This window comes from Crocodylus siamensis, chromosome 4, assembly GCF_052110815.1.
Source record: "Crocodylus siamensis isolate JL-2025a chromosome 4, ASM5211081v1, whole genome shotgun sequence".
NCBI lineage: Eukaryota > Metazoa > Chordata > Crocodylia > Crocodylidae > Crocodylus > Crocodylus siamensis.
The window spans coordinates 174,037,267-174,062,593 of record NC_143398.1 but is presented as its reverse complement, the minus strand read 5'-3'; the positions used below and the strand labels follow the sequence as shown (position 1 = coordinate 174,062,593).

General features: G+C 42.8%; 1 protein-coding gene across 3 annotated transcripts in view; it reads right to left on the bottom strand.

Moving 5' to 3' along the window:
• Nucleotides 1-631: 631 nt before the first annotated feature.
• Nucleotides 632-25,327, bottom strand: part of ATIC (5-aminoimidazole-4-carboxamide ribonucleotide formyltransferase/IMP cyclohydrolase) — a 42,653-nt gene continuing 17,957 nt past the window's right edge. For all 3 annotated transcript variants that reach the window (XM_090044939.1, XM_090044940.1, XM_090044937.1), the window contains exons 8-16: nucleotides 24,344-24,469; nucleotides 24,038-24,145; nucleotides 20,319-20,404; nucleotides 18,573-18,662; nucleotides 14,580-14,708; nucleotides 13,456-13,548; nucleotides 3,552-3,734; nucleotides 1,628-1,783; nucleotides 632-990 (exon numbers count right to left, since the gene is read on the bottom strand). In XM_090044939.1, coding sequence (XP_089901065.1) covers nucleotides 871-990; nucleotides 1,628-1,783; nucleotides 3,552-3,734; nucleotides 13,456-13,548; nucleotides 14,580-14,708; nucleotides 18,573-18,662; nucleotides 20,319-20,404; nucleotides 24,038-24,145; nucleotides 24,344-24,469 — 1,091 coding nt within the window. In that variant the 3' untranslated portion in view covers nucleotides 632-870. The remainder of the gene's footprint in view (nucleotides 991-1,627; nucleotides 1,784-3,551; nucleotides 3,735-13,455; nucleotides 13,549-14,579; nucleotides 14,709-18,572; nucleotides 18,663-20,318; nucleotides 20,405-24,037; nucleotides 24,146-24,343; nucleotides 24,470-25,327) is intronic.

Below are 25,327 nucleotides of genomic sequence, written 5' to 3'. Positions count from 1 at the left end.
TTTTGTAAAGTGTGACCAAAAAATCTCCCTTGAAATGTACTGGCTATAGCTAATAAACCAGCAAGTTGGGAATGTTACCTTTTCACCTCACTGAGCTCTAGACATGTGCTTGTTTTTCCAATCAGAGTTCAAACCTACTCAGAGTAAACTGCATACAACAGAGAACAGAATTAGCTCTAGGCAAGATACATTGCAGATACCCATGTCTGAACTCTGAATTGAACTCTTGTGGTATGAAAATCAAGCGTGTAAGATTCATAGGAATTAGTCTCTCCACTATCACCTCCAAGAAAGCAATTCAAGTTTGCCCCTCAGCAAAACCGTATTTCCTCAGCGGAACTTGCCATGCTGAATCAGAAAGTACCTTGGACACAGAAACAATTACATTCTCACTGCAAAGGAGGAGGATAATGGATTGGACACACCTGGATAAAGCTACCTGCTGGCTCCAAAGAAACCCGTACTGATTCAGTTCTAGCACAGATCTTTATTGATTCATTAAAGTTGGCTGCAAGCCAGAGTTTCAGTGTTCTGTCAGCTTTTTAATGAACTGATAATATCTGGGCTATAAATTTTAACTCCTAGAACTTTTTCCTGAATACAGACAGAACGAGCATCATAAAACTATAGACTCAGTACAACCAGAAATTGTACGTTTATTTTCAAAAGAGTTCAAATTCTTCTCTATTAATTCACAGATAACAGCAGTGGTTGTGGTGGTGGGGGGGAGGTTATTTATTGATTATACAAGAATATTCTCTATGTGTTCAGAGAATGGGTTTCCAAACTTAACCAGTAAAGTTACAGTCACTGTTCTAGACAAGCCCATGGACAAATGAGGACTACCAGCTATGACAGCCCACAGTGGAATCAGTGATGGAACAGTCGGAGGCTGGTGTGAATGAGAACAATTCCCAGTTCATCACAGGCTTCGATCACAACCTGGTCAGCAGCCGAGCCAGACGGGGCAGCAATAAACTGTACTCCACTCTGAACAAAGATATCATGAAATTAAAAGTTAGTAAAAAAAAATAAAAACAAAGAGGTAAGTTGTTTAGCAAAACACTGAACTGCACTACACCATCAAAGTTTCATGTTTTTCCCTGGACCGGACTGCAAACCTCACCTCCCACATTTGTATGACTAGTATGCAGAAGCCCCAGTCACAGAAAAGGACTGTATCATATTAAATTGTGTTTGTACAACACGTATGTAAAAAAAACAACCCCTCACCCCCATATTCAGCCTTTAAGAATATACAACATAGCAAGTAACCCACATTGTTCTGAACTTCTCCCCCTGAATAAGAGTTTATCAAGGAGTAAAAGTCTTGCAACACGTCACAAATATTTTTCTCCATATTTTTCAATTCTGTCATATTTCAATCCTCCTTTAACTCTATATGAATGGACTGAATGATCGTTATTCAACTGCTGTTCTACTGAGACCCATATATATCATAAAAATACGATCCAGAATACAGCAGTTCTAGTCAGCATTTTTAGCTCATGGCAGGTTTAAAATGCAGACACATTCCATAGTGGTTTACATGAAATTAAAACAAAGAAAAACCACCCAGGCATTTTCCTTAAGTAACTCTGACATCCTGACTGCTCAATGATCTTACCCGCTTAGCTCTGTCTACATTATCCCTAAAAGGGAAGAATGCATCTGAGCTGAGGGAGACTGCATTCAGTTTGCCAATCCATTCCTTCTTGTCTGCTTCCGTTAACTGTGCGGGGACCTCCTCAAACACTGCCTGCCATTTAACTAGATCATCACCCTAAAGAAATAAAGAGGCAACTTAGCTTGACAGTATTCACTCTTTTTACTGCTTTATGGCTATTAGACAGCCAGAAATGGCTTCTGGGCTTTCCTCCCAGCAATGGTATCTCTTTTATACTCACGTTAACATCTGTTCTATAGCCCTCATATTACTTGGTGCTCTGCAGTTGGGAACTTTACACTGAGAATTATTAAATTTTAAGTGAGCGTGGGAGCTGATTACTGACTACTAAAAGGAAGATTACAATGCCTTCTGCACCATTATAATTCCCTTTCCCCCTTACTATTTCCAGTGCCATCATGCTTTGCTTGGCCCATCTGTGCTATGGCATTCTGTGTAAATGCCAGCACACACAAACAGGATTTGGTATATGACCTAACACATCTGACAAACACCAGCTTAGCTTATGATTCACCTTCTTGAACTGCATCAGTCCAGCTCCCACCCCCTTAAACAAGCAATTGCTCTTGTAGTGATGATTCACTAGGTTCCCATTCCAGCTGTTGGTTTTATACTTTAAAAGGGCATATTATTTACTGAGCTCATCACTGCTTGCAACAGCAAAGTCAGTTGGATTCTGAGAGTCCAAACAGCAAGATACAAAAACTGCTATAAGCAAGTAAAAATAAAGTGAAAAAACCTTCAGTTCTGACAATACTTTTAACTCTTTATTTTCTAATATCCAGAGTAAAACTGATAACTGGAAAAGACTGTTGGTTAAAAAACAGTGCTTGAGGCTTCAAGTTCTTTGGACAGATATATAGAACAAGTTTCTTCATGTTGCAATACAATCCGGTAGATGGGGTACTCAATTGGAACCAGGAGCATCTGGGTTCAATACTTTGCTCAGCTATGGATTTAGTATGTGATATTGGACAAATATTATTCCTTCTTACTCCAACACTTTGGGGATCCATCTGCAACGTAATATGAAATTGTCCAATGCCTTCAACATGCCCATAACTGAACCCTGCCCTGAAGTCAGCTCTTTAGGAGCTACTTTATCCCAACTGTCTGCTACCTTTAGCTGTGCAAGTCCATGTCTGTTTTCATGTCATTCAGAACTCAGCTAGGAACACCAGAAAGAATAATAATTTCAGAGATTTTGTGAGGTGGACATTTTGCCCTTAAAGAACTAGAGCGAGACCCTTATTTTTACCTGGGCCAGTTTTCAAACTGTAATGGCATGTCCCTGATCAGTCTGTGCTTTTGGTTCAAATGGCATCAGCAACTGTGAACCCCAATATCGATGTAGTCAGCCAGCACTCCCAGTTTTCCACCTCCCTTCAGAAGGTCTGCAGGAAGATTGGCTAGTACCCTTAGTAATAAAAAACAAGCCAAGTATGGCCTCAGTCATGCTCTCCCACTTCCTAGAATGATCAGGGCTAGAACAGCAGCAGATGAAGCACACTTATGCAAGGATGAGACCAAGGAGTGCCTCATCTTATACAAGAGCAAGAGCACACTGTCATGCAACTAACTACAAAGTGAGATGTGAAGGTTTTAAACCCTGGGCAGAAGATTAAAAGATGATAAGAAATTATGGGAGGGAATGGACACTAAAAAGAAAAAAAGAATCACTGCCACACTCAGGTCCTCTCCCGAATAGCCTTCGAGCATATGAGAAGCACCGTCAGTCACTCCGTCAGTGAAACATGTTCTGGGTCCTGAAATATGAATATATTAATACTGATCCCATTAAAAAGATGTAGCTTTTTTTTGCAGAAGGTTGTGGCCCATCTTTGAGGACATCCTTGCGCCTTACCTCACCAATAGTTCCAGTGACATACTGATCGATGGCATTGGAGATCTCTGCTCTCTTCACTCCAGCCTTGAACTTCATGGAGAGCACCCGTGGGTGATGTCTGAGCCACCAATGGTTTGCCTTGTCACCAGCAAGACGTGTGCAGTGAATTCGGGACTGCTGGCCAGCTCCAATCCCAATAACCTGAAGCACATATTGAACTTTGTTACTGAAAATCCAGTACATCTTTGTGAACAACTGTCCGCATCAAAGCAGCACTGGTCCCAGAGCAATTACAAACATTGGATAGGTGCATTCATGTCCTCCCAGCAGTTATTTCCCCACTAAAGTAGAGGAAAGCTTGGATCACAGTCTGTCACCTGATAATAAAGTGATAGGGATGCCAGAAATGCCTAAATTCCCTCCCCTGCAACTTGTTTATGACGCAAGCTGCAGCATTTGTGATTTCTGTGGTCTCCATAATTGGGTTCCTCCTGTGTATAACAAACAGCAGGATCAGGACCCAAGTAATTCAGATTGGCACAGAGCAGATTAGAATAGATTGAGCCCATAATGTCTTACCACCTTTACTAGAGGGCTCCTTATAGTTACATTTCCCCTCCATCCCCAAATTGTAGTTCTTTTAGATTGACTTAGTCCAGGCACACAAACTACTTGGCCCACCCTGTCCTTGATGTGGCTTTCTTTCCCATCCAAAAAATATAAATGTTTGCCCTAACCAAAAGGACAAGCAGACTGTAGAAACCTATATATAGCAAATGTTGTCATACACCCTCTGCAAAAGTAGCTAAAATATTAAACCAAAAAAGGTTTGATGTCATTTTGGCTTTCATTTCAAAATACTCACTACAGTAAAATGAAAGGGGCCAATGAGAAATTTTAAGCATCAGACTTGTAAAGGGATATGAGAAAGAAAGTTCGGGTCTGTGTCTAGGCCACCCATGTTTTTGTAATCTTTCAAGGTGCTCAGATATCCCTGTGATTGACACAGTATAAGTGACTAAGCAGATTAGGTGTAATTCCTTTTGTATTATAGATTCAAAGGCAGTAAAGTCTTATAAGAAAGAAGATCGGGTACGCTATGTGAAGGACCATGGTGCGCAGCCACCACATCCTAAAACTTCAAAGCTCTGAAGCTGTCAATGTTTTCACTGTCATCTGCCAAAAGGAACAGGATTTTAAAAATAGCTGTGCGCTACACCTAACTCTTATCTAATGGGACTGGAGTGTGATGTAAAACAGACATGCTGAGGGGAGAATAGAAGCTGTTTCTAGGAGAAAAGTTTGAAATGTGACTTTTCCAAGTAAGCTAGAATGACAGGAACTGTTTTGGCTTTCCATTATTTTTCAGCTCTGCTTTTTGTCAGACACATTTTTTATTCAATGGATATCTTACCTTCGTCTCTTTTTCACTTGGGTGTACCATGGAGTTATAATTTCAGGAGAACTTTCTGCTGTTTTGTAAGCATTACTGCTGACTTGTGTTGCTTAGCTCAGTGGTCTCCGAAGTGGGATGCATGCACCCCAGGGGGTTCACAAGACGATCCATTGGGGTAACGGAAGAAAATATTCAAACTATTTCTATAAATATACATATACTGGGGGTGCGTGCTCAAAATTTTTTTACTGATAGGGGTGCACAATCAAAAAAGTTTGGAGACCACTGGCTTAGCTAAGCATGTCAAATGCTCACCATAACTAAACCCCAGCATACCTACACCTGTCTATAGGCATTGTCTATGCTGCCAAGAAAATAAACCCCAACCATCTGCTTTTGCTTCATACATCAAACTACCTTGATGGGTGACTGGCAGCCTGTGCAAGATCTAGGTTTCAGGTGTGCTCCACAGCAGCAACTTGGAGTGCCCACAGGGTGTCCTTACAACCTCATTTCTAGGATGTATGCTTGGGAAGAAGCTGGGCAGGGCTTGTTTCCTGAGCAATGTGACTGAGCATCGTGATACCCTGCTATGGAGATATGGGCTAGCAAAAACCTGTAACCTTACAAAAGATCAGAAAGTATCATTTAAGATAGCCACTTTTTTATACAAACATAGGTAGTGAATTCCCCCAAAATAAATGGAGCAGCAAGTGATTCTCTTTGAGAAATACGATGTCTCATTTTTTAGAAGTCCTGTAATCTGCATACCTCTGGCCCCCGCTGGGGATAAAGTTGTGGCAATGCCCCCCTTTAGGAATAGGTAGGCTCCTCATTTTACAATATTGCCCTGTGCTTTTACATCTCAATGAATTTAAAGAGGGCAATCCTGTAATTTGGACAATATCCTCACGCCAGCCCAAGGAGGGACTGTGCTGTAGGACTGTATGGAGCAGAAACCAACAAAGCCACACTGCATCTGAATATGGCTAGGGCTGGAATGCAAATGCCAGGTTTAATTTTAGCACGTATAGTATCCTGAACATCTTTCTGAACCTGGTTACTTTAGGTTGTGGGTCCAGAAGGCTTGAATCTACACAGATGCCTGCTAGGCCCACAGCCAAATGTCATGTCCTCTGCTGCGTGTCCACCTTAGATACTCTTCTGGTATCTAAAGGGCATCTGACTCCTTACAGTCTTTTTATGTACCCTTACGCTCCATGCCACAGGGCATCCTAGTCTCAAGATTTTGCAGGTAAGACCCAGAGAGGCTAAGGGACTTGGCCCAATGTCAAGTGGCAAGGGCAGGGAACTGACCTGTCCTGAGTTCCTACTAGAACTATTCACTGGACCATTCCTCTCTAACCCTCCCCCTCCCTGTATCTTCAGTGGGACTCCCTGTACACTGGGAATGTAGTTGATCCAACAAGACTCATGGACACACAAACCCACATGTTGCACATTTCCTGTAGCCCACATGCACAAGGGCAAGTAACTTCTGTTTTATGCACCAGCAAGATATAAAATTTCCTTCACTCATAACCATCGTAACAAGTGGGTATGTGTGGGGATGATGAGAGAAGAGGATTTAACATTTTGTGTATGAGCCAGTAACCTTTTGCAAGCTTTGAAAAGCTGAACACACATTTTTATGAGTGGACTCTTACTATTTCAAACCCAAAGCTTGCAGGAAAGTGAAACCCATTTTCTTAATTTCTTCCTTCTTCCATTAAGCTGAGATTGAATCACTAACCAGACTTGCTAGTGTGGGTTATTATTGTGGAGACACTGTGCTGAGGCCAGCGGTTCTGGCCAATGCCTCAAACTTTCCAGCTCAGCTAGCTGCAACAGATGTTATAGTCATAAAGTCAAAGGCTGGGATGAAAGAAATGAATCATTTGCCTTCTCATTCATCAAGATGTTGTGACTTCACCTCTTACCAGACCCATAAAACATGCTGTAGGATACCCTCCCCAAAGAGTAAATGAAAGATTTGTGCTACTACCTAATATCATATGCTCTTAATTATTTCACCTCAATTAACACTGGCCTTCTTTAATAAATGTATAGAGTTGACTATCAATGTGACTGTTATGCATAGTCAGGAGTTTAACTATTCTGTTTACTCAGTGAAAATATTTCCCGTCAGTGCCTGCCCCCACCCTCACACATCTTTTCTCCTAGGCTCCAGGCCTGCAGCAAAGCCTCTGTACAGGGAACCCTGACTGAGTCAATGGGATATTACGTAGGTGCAGGTTCGATACTTCGCCAACTTCAGCAGCAGAGCTTTTACATTTCCCAGGCAACTCACGTAGTTTAGCTACACGTCTGTTGAGTTTAAGGCCAGAAAGGCCCACTACACATTTCATAGATTTCATAGACATTAGGGCTGGAAGGGACCTCACAAGATCACCGGGTCCAGCCCCCTGCCCCAGGGGGCAGGAAGCTGGGGTGAAAGAATCCCAGCAAGATAAATGTCCAAATGTTTCTTCAAGGTGTCCAGAGTAGGTGCTTGCACCACAGTTGGGGGGAGTCTATTCCAGGCCTTGGGGGCTCAGAAAGTAAAGAAGTTTTTCCTTTATGTCCTGCCTAAAATGGTCTTGGAGGAGTTTGTGACTGTTGGATCTTGTCATCCCTTGAGGTGCTGAGTCTGACCAAGTCTGACCTCCAGTACCTCGTAAGCCACTAAATTTCACCTAGTTACCACTATGCTGGGCCCAACAAACTGGGAGAGAGTAGAGAAAGGGGTCATCCAAGCCTGGAACATGTACCCCTGAGGATCTTCAAGACTGGGGGAAGTGGTAAGCCAACAACTGAAAAAAGAAATCTCTCCATTTCAAACAGCTGTTGCATGTGCTCCAGCAGGCCAAGAAATGGTGGAGAAGCAAAACACTCCTTTTAGTCACAGCAAGGAATAAGGCTTTTACTGGCATGTGTATTGTGCACTGGTCTTCCACTAGGCCTTACCTTCAGCTTGCGGCAAGCCACACAGTACGCACTACAGATACTAAATATGATTAAATGGGGCCAGTGCAGATCAGCTGCAAAAGCCTGCCATCGCAGGGAACCCCAACAAAGTGCTCTCACATAGGAAACGGCTGCGGAGAAGTAGCTTTCTTTGCATGGCATGTCCTGAGCTTGGGCTCTGCAGAGTTGTGGACATATGGACAATCCCCTCCAAAGAAGTGAAGAGGGAAACAGGATACAGGGGTACACCGGAACTGGCTGAAATTTGAGTCTTCTGTAAGACAGAAGAGCTCCTCTGCAGTTTTCCCACATTGTAGGCAGCCAGGCCCTCTGTACGGGTAAAGGAAAGAGCCGCTGAGGAGAAAGATGCCTTCTCGAACTGAAGCCATCTGATTCCTATGTAAAGCCCCCACTCCCCTCATGGCCTATGATCCTTTTATATGTCCTTCCCTCCCTTAATTGCACTTTTCCACTCCAGGTTCTCCAAGAGCCACTCAAAATGTTATATTTTGTCTCAATTTAAATTTTGTAAAATGATGAACACGGTAACCTCTGGTTTCTGTGCCAGGTAAGAATTAGCAAAACTTTTATACATAAATTGGACAGGTCAAGCCACTGAATATAGCTCTAAAGTATACCAAAATGTATTAAAGCCACCTTTGTGACACATTAATTGTAATATCATTTCTGTGGCACAAAGGGCACAGCAATGGCTGCTTCATTGCATTTCTTTTTGACACACTGTCTAGAAACCTGAGGCGTTTAAAAGCAGAAAGTATAATTAGAGTTAGTTAGGAGCTTCTCCATAAAATGTTTTTTTTTTCTGGAAAAGGCTGATTCAGTGTAACCCAAACTTCCCTTGTAGAAAGTACAGGGTCTTCATAAAGTTCTTGTGCACTTTTAAACTTTAATAACTTAGGTTGTAGGTATGGTAGAAACAATCTGTAAACGGCATTTAAAAGTAAATTTATCAAAGTTTTAGCACAACTAGAGTACACAATGCTAGGCTTCATAAGTAAAAACTAATTTATTCTTAAATAAGATGGAGCTCTGTGCCACTCCACTCTGAATGTATGACAGTTCCTAAATGATGTTTTCCCAGAGAAGTGGATAGGCAGAGGTGGACCAGTTGCTTGGCCAGCTCGTTCACCTGACCTGTTGCTGTTGGACTTCTTTTTATGGGGACATGTTAAAAGAGCAGTTTACTTGTCAAAACCACGTTCTTTGGTGGAATGTAGGGCTAGGATCACCAATGCAATTAGTGCAGTAACTCAAGAGCAACTGGGAAACATTTTCAAGGAGTTGGAAGATTGGATTGAGCACTGTATCATGATGGATGGTGGTTATGTTGAAGTCTGGTATTGTGTACTCTAGTTGTCCTAAAACTTTAATAACTTTGCTTTTAAATGCCGTTTACAGATTGTTTCTATCATACCTACAACCTAAGTTATTAAAGTTTAAAAGTGCACAAGGACTTTATGAAGATCCTGTATTTATTTAAATGAAATTTCTTCAGAAAGTTCTCTCAGGTCCAGAAAGGAATTTCTGAGCAAAGCAAGAAACACCCACTGCCTTCCCGCAAGAGATCCTTCTAACAGATTCAAACCACAGCTCCAATCCCAGGGCTATTCAGTGTTCCTGTTCTGCTTTTTTCTTTAAAATATTAGAAAGGTCTTAGGGTTTGTGTTCCATATTAAAATAAATATTAAAACCTCATTTTTCCCCCCCAAAAAACTGAATTCTCATTTTCTCACCAGGCCTCTTTATAATCAGGCCTTTTAGGCTTCCTTGGGCATTTATTTTACTCTGGACTCCTGAAATACTTCAATAAAGTTTATTAAGACCAAAAATAAATGTGCACAATACAGGGAAATATATACAGATATCACAGATTTCTAGGGTCAGAAGGGACCCTAGAAATCATTAAGTCCGACTGCCTGCTCTGGGCAGGAAAGAGCACGGGGGTCACGTAACCTCATGTGGTTGTTCAAGTATCAGAGTTCATAGAAAGATGATATGTGAGTCAATAAACTCTGGAAACCACTCGTCTAAAGCAAGGGTTACCAACCCATAGCCCATGGGCTAGATCTAACCTGTGGAGCCACTGGATATGGTCTGGGGAGCTTCACCAGTATTCAGTGTTAGGGGGTTTCACCTGTGCTGAGCTGTGACTGGGCACTGAGGATTTGCCATAGCCAGGTGGCAGCAGTAGCAAAAGCTGGGTTCAAGCATTGGCTTGCCTCAGACTGAAGCTGGGTCATTCAGTCTGCCACCGCAAAGAGGGTGCAGACTGTTGGTTTAAAGCAGATGAGATTAAATTGTATGATGAGGAGAGGCTAAGGTGCCACCTCTCAGCATGACTCCTACACTGGCAGCAAATGAAAGTTATGTGGTACGTCCAGATCAGTGGGTCTTAACCAGAGTGTTGGAGGAATCTGGGGCGCTGGCAGAACTTTTGAAGGGTGCCCTGAGGTGTGAGGAGATAGGCGAGATGTGAAGAGATAAGCAGATAAACTCAGGCTCACTACCTAGGTGATCCTCTGCCCCCGCTGTCTGGCCCCTTTGCAAGGAGGTAAGCACTGTACCATATAAATTAGTTTTTTGAAATAGGGAGCCACTCAATTCATAAAACTGACAAGGGGTGCAACAAGCCCAAGAAGAGGTGCCAAATCTGGAAAGGTTGAAAAACCACTGGTTCAAAGGATCTTAACAGGTTATTCATGCTGCTATGGACATACCTACTAATCTTAGTATGCAATGTGAAATTCTCAATTAAGTTCTGAAATTGAAAGCCAAAATATAAGCCATCACAATATGAGAGAAATGTGAGGCAATAGCTGGAAAAAGTCTAACAACAGTTAAATACACTGGTTTGTTTTATAGTTAAAATACTATGCAGAGAAAGGGGAAAAACATAATTGCTAATTTTTAAATGAAATAGTGATTGGATCATTAAACAAAGAGTTACCCTAACTTGCTGCACATTATAATGCTTGGTTTTCCCATTGCTGAAAGGCAGGCAGGGGAAGTAAGAACATGCTTATTGCAATTAGTGACAGCTGGTTTCCTGCAAATTAAGTGACACTCAAGTCCATAAACACTCTTTCCCATCCTTTCCTTTCCTAAGCCTCATTAGCACAAGGCACCTGCTATGGTTGTAGTGTCTATTCCAATTATAATCCTCCAAAAAACTGAATTGGTTGAAAGAAGTGTAGATAACTGATGTACAAAAACTCCACTTAAGAAAACAAAATGAGGGGTGAAAATGAAGTATCCCCTTGACCGGGGGGGGGTAACCTATGGCCTGCAGACCAGATCCAGCCCACAGCATCTCAGGGAATTGCTACTGCAGGCAGTGGGGTCACAAGCACAGGCCCACAGTGCCAAAAGGGCACTTTAGCAATTAAAGACAAAGTAAACAGAGGAAATTCATCTCTTCAAACTGGCCCCATATCGTCTTGGTACAGTTCATGTTTGATGCCAAGAATACGTCCTAAGTCAGGACTGTCCAACTGGCAGCCTGTGAAGGATGAACTTGCAGTCCACAGGATCCTGCCTAGATGCCACCCCCATATCACTCTGGCAGCAACAGCAGCCAGTCTCCTGTTCCCGTTCCCTCCTCTGGCTTGTTTTGCGCTCACCCCAGTGCATTGAACAGAGCATGGCATGGGGAGTGCAGGGTACAGCTGGGTCCACACAGGTATGAGCTGCAGTAGGGGGAGTGCAGGGATGCAGTGCAGAAGGAGAGGCATTCATGCAGTTCTGGTTGGTGCAGCACACATGGCATGCAGCCCCCAGCCACTCAGAAATTGCACCATAAAGCACTATGAACTAGGAATCAAGCATCTCTTCCCGGCTTTTAATTATTTTTGGGAGGTGAACATTGTATGTTCCGTATAGAAATACTGATCTAAAGATTGGGAAGATGATCAGGAAATCAGTTATCTCTGGGCAGCACTGCTTTCAGAAAAATCTGAACAAGGGGACTTCTCAGATAGGTATGCTGTAGACAAAGAAATAAGACCTCTCAGTGTATTTAAAAAACTAACACAGGGCAATGCCAACCCTTAAGTCCCAGAGGACATCTTATAGGTTCTGAGGCCAAAAAGGACTGTTTTGATCTATTCTGACTGCCTATGTAAGCAGCCACTGAATTTCATCCAGAAATTCCTGCATCAAGTCCACGACTTAGCCTCTCTATAAGAAATATATTAAAATAAATGTAGGCTTGTGCTGTACATTCAGAAACAGAAGCATGTGTGTCTGGGTAAGATACTTCGCTAGTTAGTAAAATAAGGCCTATTCTAATTACATAGTTTCTCATGTATGACCATACCCTGCTTACATATGGTACATGCATTACTACAATCATTACAAAGACATCTGCAGCAGCACATCATTGAAAAGGCTTCAGAGACTGGTGAGGCTACTGCTGTATGGAGGGAAGTGGAGATAGCAAGGCTTTTGTTCCAAGGCCACCAAAATTAATGCTTTCAAAATGGAGACCTACTTAAAAAGCCATAGGGAGAGGGGGAAAAATACTAGCTTTCCAAACTAATGACTTGCTGTGTGTTATATGGCTCTTGCACCAAAAAAATAATGTTAGGTAATGCAAAAAAATTTTTTTTACCCTGTATAGAGACAATATGATGCATGAAAATGAATACCCTTGAGTATCAAACATATAACATGTACCTCTGAGAGTAACTAAAGTTAAGAATGTTCCCCATTTTGATTCTTTATGATGTACCAAGGGCCAGATAGTGCCCTTTGTTCCCAGCTTTTCCTAATACAAAAGACATTCCTTGGTGAGAGGAGAATCAGTGAAATGATGCATAATGGAAAGTAATAAAGAGGGGAAGTGATTTTTAGTCTGTGTAAAACCCTTTTGGTATTTAAACCCAATATTGAATAAATGTTGGAAGAAATATATATATCTCGATATATATCTATATAGCTATCTATATATATTCATACCTTCCAATTAATTTTAAGGTGCAACATTACACAACACACCTGAAAATCCCTCCCCACCTTCCATCTTAGCTTCTTAAAATACAGATGATCTTATTATTCTTGATATTCCAAAACTGAGGGAAACAAGACAAGACTATTGCTCTTTTTATGCGAATAAAAGCACAACACTACACAACACCCAGGCAGCTGAACTTTAGTAGAAAAACCTACTCAAGCAAATATCACCCCAAAATACCCCACCTGGATAAAACATCTATATATGAAGCAAATCATTCAAGGCCTGATCCTGCAAACACTTCACACGAGTAAAGCTGAAGTACTTAAGTCTTTGCTAGCATGAGTCCCTATTTTCCAAGACTATCATCCAGTACCATGTGTGGAGAGATCCAGAGATTCTGCTCTTTAAGGCAGCCACTTGAGAGCTACAAAACATTAGCTACTGTTCTGAATAACACTGTCTAAGCTAACTTGTTTAATAGCTTCCTGTACACTAAGAGATTTTACACCCAGTGCTTGACAATGGCTACTTCAGGCCAGTTTGGCTGATATGGTATATTCCCCCAAGCAGCCCAATTTGGTTACCTGCCCATTCTTGGCGTAACAAACTGAATTGGATTGGGTGTATTTGACAGCGATACTGGCAACAATCAAGTCTCGGGAAGCAGACTCAGGCAGCTGAAACAACAAAAAGCAGTAATAAATGTGCCACTTAAACTGCAGATTTATAATGCTTTGCCATTGGCTATCAATCTGCAAGGCTAAGCCCATTGCAAGTACAATTTTATATTACAGCAAAAAAGACAACAAAGATACCCTATTACCAAGACAAATCTGCTTGGTCTAAAAGTTATAAATGAACAATTTAGGTAATAATGCCATCAACTCTTTAAAAGACAACGCCCAAAACCAAGCTTGATTCTTGGCAGATAAGAAATGGGTAGACATTTTAATAATACTGGCCACTATCCTACAAATACTTATGTACTTGCTTAATTCCAGTTGAATTCATTGGGACTACCCATGCATTAAGTATGTGCTTAAATATTTGCAGAACTGGGGCTGTTATTTGAAACACATTTATAAATTTTACTTTACAGATAATCTGCTACTAATTTGTTAAACTGTTCTCCATTTACAAAATTTATCATCTCACCTCCAATCCCATGGCTATTTATGCATTTACCTAGGTCCGTTTCCTTAAGTAAAGGGCAAGGGCTGCAATTCTTTAGGTGCATGTAATTGGCTGTTCATTACTCATGTGATCTTTAATGACTAAACTAATCTGCATGGAATAGAGAGAGCCAGGTGTTTATGCAACAGTGTAAATAAATAGGGCTATTAAACAATGACTCAAAATGAGATCACAATGGTTGCTTACCATATGGCTGCTTAAGCATAATAAAAAACGAAGTGGTATCTTACAATTTATACAGATTACTAATATTTTGATACATTAGCAAAAGAAAAAAAAAAAAAAAAAGGACTCAATCCAGCTAGTCGTATTTTTGCAAGTAGGTACAAAGAAGACAATTTCTCTCTGTTTGCCTAAATAAGGACCAGGACCTGAGCATCAAATTGTTGAAAACCAAGTCTCCCCAAGTGCTTTAAAGGGACTTAAAATAGAATCCCTCCGCTTTTCCTATGTAAAAACACACAAATCACTCCCCGTGTTCAAACTGATTTTTCATTAATTATTTTCTACTTACATTTTTATTTTTGGTAACAATATTCTTGAACAGAGACTGGTCAATAACCACATTATTCCTCTTCTGCATGAGATGCAATCCATAGAGGGTTCGAATCTCATTCTCATCTGGCTCATAATAAGGGTCCATCTAAAAGTAGACAGATAAGTAGCATTTCATACTCCTTGGGCCTTTCTGATCTGGTTTCTGGGAACAATTTACACATAATAATATGTAAAAACCCAAAAGAGATGAACTGATAAGAGGGAGCACTGACAAAGTATCAGAAGCAATAATAGCTAAATGGAGCCAGCTATTAATACCAAAATAAGAAACCTCACTTTAAGGGATATGGTAGATGGTAACGGATGTGCACACTAGCAGAAAGATACAAAAGTCCATATTGGGATATGCAAAGAGGTGCATGCAAAAATGATCTAGCTGCACCAACATGCCAGTTGGAGAAGTCTACCATCTCTGTAAACTTCCCTGATCTTTAGAGCGCCCGCAGGGGCTGTCCACAGAGAGCAGGTAGCCTTCTCTGGAAAAGAAGCAGGGCTTTGAGCAGTGATTCTCAACCAGGTTCGTGGCACCCTGGGGTGCTCTGATATCCTTTCAAGGGTGCTACAGGATGCCACACAATGTTAGGACTGTTAGCTTTACAAATTGTTAGCTTTACAAGATAAACCCAGAGATTTCAAAACAGAAAGCCATAGTTGTGGACTTTCTGATTTCTTTGCAACAGAAAAAAAATATTGTTTTCTGTTGTAAAAAGAAAGAGAGTGAAAAGTAAAGGAGTGACTCAAATCTATCCGGGGGTGCTCTTAGTCTAAAGAGGTTGAAAAACCCTGGACTAAAAAACATCTTAAATGTCAGAATGGAGGGACAGAGAAGTCCTGCTACTAGGAACATAACTTGCAGAGAGATTCTCTCAGAGTTTGTCTATTTAGGGGCATTCAGGAAAATTTATCTGCAGTAACTAAAATTTATCTGCAGTTGCAGAACCCCTAGTGAAACTCTTCCATAACCTGTGGTGCTCTGTAGAAGTCCCTGAGGACCGGAAGAGGGCCATTGTTGTGCCCATCAACAAGAAGTGTGGGAGGGAGGACCAAGTAACTGTAGGCCAATCAGCCTAACTTCTAGGATTTTCCTAATGATGGAAAAGTTCACAAAGTAGTCTATCTGCGATAAGTTTGCAGAGGGTAAGATTCTGAATGACAGCCATGCTGGCTTCATCGCAGGCAGGTCTTGCCTTACCAACCTCATCTCCTTCTACGAACAGATAACTCGCTACTCGGACACAAGAGCAGATTGACATTGTATACCTAGATTTCCAAAAGGCCTTTGATCTAGTATCCCATGATGTCCTCACAAGAAAATTGGAGGACTGTGGGCTTAGCTCCAAGACAGTCAGGTGCGTGAGAAACTGGCTACAGGATAGGACCCAGAGAGTTGTAGTGCATGGATCTGTGTCATCCAGGAGAAAACTGGGCAGTGGTGTCCCGCAGATGTTGGTACCTGGTCCAGGACTTTTCAACATCTTTATTAATGATTTGGATGTGGGGGTGAAGAGCTCACTGGCTAAGTTTGCAGATGACACCAAGTTACGGGGAAGCGTGGTCACACTTGAAGAGAGGTTACTGATACAGACAGACCTAGACAGGCTAGCAAGTTGGGTGGACTGGAACCTGATGTTCAACACTGAGAAATGTAAAGTGCTCCACCTCAGGATGAGCAACACCCAACACACCTACAGGCTTGGTGGCACCAAACTGACTAGTACCACGAATTAAAGGGACCTGAGGGTAATAACAGACCACAGTATGAATATGAGCCAGCCATGCAAAGCTATAGCCAGTAGGGCAAATAATACTCTGGCATGCATTGATTGAAGCGTCTCCAGCAAAACCAAGAAGGTGATTCTTTCACTCTACTCAGCACTGGTGAGACTGCAGCGGGAGTACTGCATCCACTGCAGTTCTGGGCACCGCACTTTAACAAGGACATGGACAAGCTTAAGAGTCCAAAGAAGAGCCACCCATATGATCAGTCTCACATGGCAAGCATATGAAGAGGGACTGAGGGATCTGGGACTGGGAATGCAGAAGAAAAGAAGGCTAAGAGGGGACCTGGTAGCAGCTTTCTGCTACAATAAGAGAGTACATCAAGGGCTCGGTGAGCAACTCTTCACCAGCTCACCCAAGGGCAAAACTAGCAGCCGTGGCCACAGACTCCTGGAAGACCAGTTGAAGCTCAACATTAGGAAAAACGTCTTCACAGTCAGGGTGTCCAGACTATGGAATAAGCTCCCTCCAGAGGTGGTGCAAATCACCTACCCTGGAAATCGTCAAGAGGAGAATAGACAGTCACCCTGCTGGGGTTACCTGACCCCCCAGTTATCTTTCCGGCTTGGTTCAGGGGGCTGAACCTGATTATCTTCCAAGGTCCCTTCTGGCCTTACAATCTATGAATCTATAAAACTATAGGTGCAAATTTAAAGCAAACTTGGGCTATTGACATATGTTTGTGTGTAGCACTACACAAATGAAATACTGTGGGGGTGTCCACATGTGCACAACTCTCTGGATAAAGCACTATAGTCACATCAAATGGCGTGCTCTCCAGCCAGAGAGTAACAGGGGAGTACTGCTCTACTTCCCCCACCCCCAGGGAAGTCTGTCAGAGAGGCAGCAGTGACAGAAGCCATTTTTATAATGCTACAGATCTCCTGAACCTGTAAACGCTCATTTTTTGTAATATTACAAATGTAGCATGTGTACATGCCTAGGTAAACTTCAATAAACTCCTGTGTAGATATTATTCAAAATTTAACCCAACTTACTTTATTATAGAAGTCAAATTCACTATAAAAGTGAGTTAAGTTAAATAAAGGTGGCTTGAATTCCAAGTAGACTGTTCACACAAAGCTTTAATTCAGTTCAACTAATTCATTCTAAAAGTTAAAATTAATTGACTTGAGAATCCCCATGTAGACAAGCCTGCAAGCAATACTTACTGCTGTATCCTTGCAAAACTGATTTCACTTAGGAAATAATCTGCAGCTGAGACTGCCTGTAATTTCATCCTTGCCTGCCTGAAGCACCTGAGCCATCTTTGGGTGGCCACTGACAGTAACGTTTGAATCTGCCTCATCAAAGTCCTGAATGTTTTATATGGAGCTGCTGAGGTTCTTAGCTTACCTGTGCATGACAGTCTCCCAAAGAGAGATGGAAATAAGGGCTACAACAAGGCAGTGACTATACGATAAAATCTGCCAGTGGTTCTGCACCAGAGCCAGAGGACTTCTGAAGTCACAATCAATTTATTGGACACTTGTTCAGCTGCATGCTTTGGGAAACAGGTGGTATGGGGCTCAAGATGGGCATCTGACAGTTATTTGGCAATGCTGTCTTAAATCTTTCCTGACAGGCGTTACTAAAACAGTATGGAAATGTATGTTATCAAAGGGCAGCATCTGCAGCCTGATTACAGCCCCAGTGCATGGGTTAAAAGGGACTTTTAAGAAAACGGCTTGCCATTGTCACTGGCTGGCGAAAGACAACATGAAAAACTTGTCAACAGGTGTTGACATGTCAAACTGCTTCCGATGATCCTTCACTTATAAAATGAGAGAGTTGGAGAACTTCACTTTATAAAGAACAAATTTTTGAAGACAGTCCATTGACAAGAACAGAAGGAAGAGAGAGGACTGGAGGATGCAGCATAGAGATTGGGACTTCTGTTTCAAAAAGGGACTACTGCTTGCCAGAGTGGTGGTACTCAAACTAGTAACAGTGATGGCACCGTCATCAAAATATCTGTTTCATGTTCATGGGAAACAAGCACTCTCTGAAACCCTAGATCCCCATGCATGCTGGGTGTAAGTCCAAATATATTCAAAGGGCATGGGGGAAGATCATAGAAGAAAAAAAAAAGCAAAGATTAAAAACAGAGCCAAGCTGTGTATGTGACTATGAGACAATGAAAATATTTCCCAATAGGTAGAATACCAACCTGGAGAATACAGTAGCCCCCATTTTTCTTTTTGGAGAGGAGTTTGAGAGCTTCTTCCTCATAGCCTGGAGCCACCACACCATCAGACACCTGCAACACACATGGAGCATAAGCCTCTAAAGGGAAACAGACTACTATACTTCCTCAGCTTCTTCCTCCAAAAAGGCATCAGAGCCCTGAATGAAAGCCAGTCAAAACCAACAGTAATATCTCCGTTGACTTTCAAGGCCTGTGGCTTCAAGCCCCTGCAAACATTGACACAAGTTAGCAACTTTGCACAGAAGAATGATCCCGCTTGCAGACAACAGGAAACTCCCATGCTTAGTACAGCACATCCAGGATGTCACAGTATAGCTAGATATATATTAATATGTGCAATTCCCTTTAAAAAACAAACAGAAGCCCCCCACAAAATCAACAGAACCACTTCCTTCCACCCCCTGCTTTGCCACATTCCCCATGTCAAAGTTTAATCTCAGCATACAAAAGATATTAATTCCCTGTAATTACATAATACAATCATTTTGCACTCTGTACACAAGGTTAGTATTCCTGGTATAAATTCCTAACAGCCCATCTCTATATCTCTGAAATCCAGAGCCATTTGCAAATAAAATGATTTGCAGCTTTTAATCATTTGCAGATAGAGTCTATCAATCTGACTTTTTAGGCTAAGAAACTTGGAACTTGGCAAGAAAATCTTTTAAAAAAAATGGCTAGGAAAGCATTTGTGGGAAAACAGAATTAAGATCCATCTATATAACGGGACCTTTGGCACCTCATATTCTCACTGCTCAAAAAAAAGTACAGCAATAAAGCTTTCTTTCAAAATCATTCACTGTTTCAGACAGTGATACTCTTGGGAATACAGAATGTGATCATATCATCCCAACAGCGCTTAAAAACAAAACATTTAATAACTACAGGCCTCTAAAGTAATAAAAAGGGAAATAAAGTAATTCCTTTTCATGCTCACCTGAACCACCCAACAATCGTAGGAGAAACATGGTCCAAAATATTGTCCTCATGAACCAGTCAAATGAGGTAACTCTTTTTTAAAGTAAAATCCCTTTAAAGGGCATGAAAAAAACCTCTCCTTCCTCTCTTTCCTAAATAGTACAAAACAGCCTAGAATATACACCAATACCATTTGTTTATGTATTTACTTAGATTTGTTTTAACTTCTATTCAGGGCAGTCCTCTAATCTAAAGACTTGTGCAATATTGTCAGTTATGCAGGGAACCCAGAGGAATTACAAGTATTATATGTTTGTAGGCTAAATAAAATTACAGCTAGTATCAACAGATAAAGCAACACTCTAAAAAATACTCCCCTTGCTCCCAGAAAGGAAGAGGCAGTATACACTGGTGCTAACAGGAATCTTCTACCACCTTCCAAGTTCATCAATAAGCCATTCCTACAATACAATCATAGTTTCTTTATGTGGGCTTGCTTAAGTGATAGAAATTGTGACTGTAACTTGGACATTAATAATATAATAATAATTAGCGGATATAAACTAGTTTTCACATCTACCACTATGGTTTACCTAATGAACCATGGTATAAATGTTGTGGGGGGAAAAGAGACCTTGTGCAGTCTGAATGGTCAGATAGGTACAAACACATACAATGGACCAAATTAAAAAAAAAAACCTGCATGAAGGAAAATGCCATTTCAGTCAATGAAACCATGTAGAACTGTGTGGCCTTCATGTCAGAATAACTCCCTGGTGTTTTACTAACCTCTCGAGAAATGATTTTAGCAGTTGAAACATCACAAATGTCAGACAGAGCAATAAAGTCACCAAATGAAGACATCCGATCAGCACCTATAAGATATTTTGAGGCAAGCTGTTCATTTACAGGACACATGAAACCCCCCCACCCCACAATTACTTGTATGCCCTAGCTTATTTCTGCAAAGTTTGTTTATTCCATCCAGAAGCAGCATATGGTCCATTTCAGAGGAGTTACAAGGCAGGCAGTATCTGTCAATCTCCCCACTACTAATTTACCTTAAAATAATCTAGTTACAGATTTGCCTTCTCTGCCCTTTTATTTGCAAATCCTCTTTAATGCTGTAGTTAGAACCAGAAACAGACGGTAAAGCATTTTTTTAAGTTTTACTTTATATTAATGAAACCATGGAAATTAAAGCAAAGGGTTAAATAGCACAAGTTGACATTACAGAAGATTTCCTATTCAGCGTAGTGAAGGCATGTCAGCCTTGACCTGCAACCATTTGCCCTTCTAACCATTTGCTCTTCTTGTAACAAGCTACCAAGAATTCATTGTCTGTGTATAACTGATAACCAAAAGGTGACTCAAAAGTGGGTGAAAAAGAGATCAATGCTATTTTTTCACTTCTGAGACTGCATTTAACAACACTAATCTTCACACATAGTAGAATGACAGAGGGAAACCTGAACTAGTGAAGTGCAAGGGAGAAAGTTTTGTATTTTTCAAGGAGGTGAGCATACTTCCAGCTCCAGTCCTTGGGTGTGCAAAGACTCCTCCAGCAACAACCAGATTCCTTCTTGTTTTTACAGTTTTACACTTTAAGGACTTAGAGTGGCAGCAGGGCAGCTGCCATGTGCAGGCCATCCCTGATGAGGTGGTCACCTGACTGCAGGAGGGCCATGTGATTGGAAAAGGGGGCTTAGCAGCCTCTATTTTAACTCAGGCCCTCAATGCTGAGCCAGTAGTCTGCTGCTGGCAGCCAGAGCAGCTTGACCCAGCTGAGCTGCTGCTCAGAACACCGTGGAGGTAAGGGCAGGAGCTATGGGGAGGCTAGGAGGCTCCCGATTCTGGGGCAAGACTGAAAATTACACCCTTCTGAGGTAGGATGGTATAGTGGGTCCACCCATGGTGGGGTGGTCTCTAGGAAATGCCATGCCAGTTGCCTCTGCAGTGACAGGTGAATAAGGGGTGCCTTATAGCCTGAGCCCCCAACAACTTAGTGGATAGTAGGGAAGCAGTAGAGCCAGACATGTTTTCAGACAGCTGAGCCTGTGGGGTGTAAGACCCTGAGGCCCCAGGGAGGGGGGGTGTAGTGAGAGAACAGGCTGCATAGAGTAGGGCCACAAGGGCAGCCTGAAAGACTGTGCAGAGTACGGTTGCAGGAAGCAACTTGAAAGACTGCACTGGGGGCACAGAGTACGGCTGCAAGGGCAACCTGAAAGTCTGCATATAGGCTAGCCCCACAAACACTCCAGGGAGTTAGTCCCAGGGAGGAGTCATGAGTTGGTGCCCCAGTGAGAGAGTGGGAGTGAGTGAGCCCCAGTAAGGGGGCGTGAGTTTGGAGCCCAGTGTGAGGGCACAGTGACTGTGAGCTACGCTAGGGATTGAGACCCATGTGAGACTGTGGAGCACAGGTCATAGTCTGAGGCACTGTAGCAATATGGATGCCATCTGCAAGGCATAAGATACAATAAAGAGCAGGTTGGAGCTCTGCATAATGCCCTAGGCATCGGGGCATGTAATGGGCAGCCTCCTGCACTTTACAACAAGTAATGTAACAGCAAGCTCCATCCGAGGGTACTGAAGGCACTGGCCGACATCATTGCAGAGCCACTGGCAGGAATATTTGAACGCTCGTGGCGCACGGGTCAAGTCCCGGAGGACTGGAAAAGGGCCAGTGTGGTTCCCATTTTCAAGAAGGGGAGGAAGGAGGACCCGGGCACCTATAGGCCAGTTAGTCTCACCTCCATCCTTGGCAAAGTCTTTGAAAAAATTATCAAGGCTCACATTTGTGAGAGCCCGGCAGGGCAAGTTATGCTGAGGGGAAACCAGCATGGGTTCGTGGCAGGCAGATCGTGCCTGACCAATCTAGTCTCTTTTTATGACCAGGTTACAAAACGCCTCGACGCAGGAGGAGGGGTGGATGTCATATACTTGGACTTCAGGAAGGCCTTTGATACGGTATCCCACCCCATACTGGTGAACAAGTTAAGGGGCTGTGACTTGGATGACTGCACAGTCCGGTGGGTGGAGAATTGGCTGGAGAGTCGCACCCAGAGAGTCGTGGTGGATGGGTTGGTTTCGACCTGGAAGGGTGTGGGCAGCGGGGTCCCGCAGGGCTCGGTCCTTGGACCGATACTCTTTAATGTCTTCATCAGCGACTTGGATGAGGGAGTGAAATGTACTCTGTCCAAGTTTGCAGATGACACTAAGCTATGGGGCGAAGTGGACACGCCTGGAGGGCAGGGAGCAGCTGCAAGCAGACCTGGACAGGTTAGACAAGTGGGCAGAAAACAACAGAATGCAGTTCAACAAGGAGAAATGCAAAGTGCTGCATCTAGGGAGGAAACACACCTACAGCCTAGGAAATGACCTGCTGGGTGGCACGGAAGTGGAAAGGGATCTTGGAGTCCTAGTGGACTCCAAGATGAACATGAGTCGGCAGTGTGACGAAACCATCAGAAAAGCCAATGGCACTTTATCGTGCATCAGCAGATGCATGACAAATAGGTCCAAGGAGGTGATACTTCCCCTCTATCGGGCGCTGGTCAGACCGCAGCTGGAGTACTGCGTGCAATTCTGGGCGCCGCACTTCACGAAGGATGCGGATAATCTGGAGAGGGTCCAGAGAAGGGCCACTCGTATGGTTAAGGGCCTGCAGGCCAAGCCCTACGAGGAGAGACTAGAGAAACTGGACCTTTTCAGCCTCCGCAAGAGAAGGTTGAGAGGCGACCTGGTGGCTGCCTATAAGTTCATCAGGGGGGCACAGAAGGGAATTGGTGAGTATTTATTCACCAAGGCCCCCCCGGGGGTTACAAGAAATAATGGCCACAAGCTAGAAGAGAGCAGATTTAGATTGGATATTAGGAGCAACTTCTTCACAGTTCGAGTGGCCAAGGTCTGGAATGGGCTCCCAAGGGAGGTGGTGCTCTCCCCTACCCTGGGGGTCTTCAAGCGAAGGCTGGATGTGTATCTAGCTGGGGTAATGTAGGCCCAGCACTCTTTCCTGCTTATGCAGGGGGTCGGACTCGATGATCTGTTGAGGTCCCTTCTGACCCTAGCATCTATGAATCTATAAGAAGTGACAGAGAGGCAGGGCAGACTTCCCCGGACAGGTGGGCAGGCCAACATTTGACTGGCCTTGTATCGCCCCCCCCCCCCCTTCAATCTTTTCTGACCTTCCACTGCAACCACACTTTTCCTTCCTCCTTCAGACCAGATTTAAGGACAGGGCTTGAAGTAGTAAAACTCATTTTGATAAGAGCAATTCTTAATTCTTGACTTGCACCCAAGTCCCTTTGGAGATGAATGGACAGTGCATTTAATCAGAAATCATTAGAATCCTACATAGAATAACCAAACAGCAAGAGATAGACCTATCTTCTAACTACCAGCACTGTCTTTCAAAGAGAACATGTGAACTACAGAGCACGTTTTTTAAGAGTAGGCACTGGTTTGTTCTCCGCTATTTGCATAGATGATTTCATTGCTTGCCCTCCTACCTCTTGCTCGTGCATATGCAGATGCCAAAGGCGTGAGAGTCTGGTGGAAGTCATGCACCATACAGACTTGAGCCTCTTCCAAGGTCAGTGGTATTCCAACAGCAGCACCTAGTGGACAAAATAAGCAGGGACAGCTGGAGAAAATAAACCTGAGCATGTTTTGGGCCAACTCCTTCCTATCAGTATAGCTTGCCAAGGCAAGCAGTCAGATACTACAGGCCCCACCAGTGACATTCAAGACCATTCCCAGTAAAAAGCCATAATTTCTTCTATACAAAATGCATGACCAATAAGATGCTGTCTTACCTGCAGGACTGACATGTTTGAATGAGGCTGCGGCAGGAATGCCTAAAGACAGCTGAAGTTCTTTCACCAGCTGCCAGGCATTCAGAGCATCACACAAGTTGATAAACCCAGGAGATCCATTCACAACTGTATAAAGACCATAAAAGTGCATTAAAGCAGAAAAGCTCCTCTCTCCCCGAGGAACCTAAATACCGACTGTAAATTACTTTAAACTACTTCTATTTAAAACCAAACCTGTTTGGGTTTTTTTCTTTGAAACATACAAAACATGAAAAAATGACTTTTGGTTAACTGCTCCAGTCATTGTACAATGTTAAGTGCATAGAGCAATACCTAAGCATAGTGATGAGATTCTCCATGAATCACATAAATGGAGACCAGTCTTGTAGTTAAATCTACTGTACTGGGACTCAGGAGATCTGGACTCAGTTCCATTCTTACCACAAGCTACTTTCTGCAATTCAGCCCTCCACATGTGCAGTAGGGATAACAGTACTTCCTTTCTAATATTTTTTGTCTCATCCAGTTTGACTGAAATCTTTAGGACAGACTGGCTCTTTCCATGTGCCTGTATACCCTCTAACACAATAGGATTTTGGTAGAGATCAGCAGGTGCTGCTATCACATAGTTAAAAATGAGAGCTGTCAATCGCAATTAACATGCGTGATTAATGCATCAACTGGTTCTTGAGTTAATTTTTTTTTTTTAATGCATTAACTGAGTATGTGGTTTTGGAGCCTGCACCTGGGCTCTACTGCACCACTTCTGGGCCACCTAGCAGGGCAGTGCAGAGGACCTCAGGGCAGCCTGGGCATGGGCTCCAGGTGGCTGCAGCTGTGGGGGAGGGCACACAGACGCACACAAGCAGCTGCAGGCTGCACACTGCATGTAGAGCAGCACCACACTGGTAAGTCTGTGGAGGGGGTGGGGCTAGGGGTAGAGGAAAGGAATGGAAGGAGGCAGATTAAGGACCCCATGGTGAG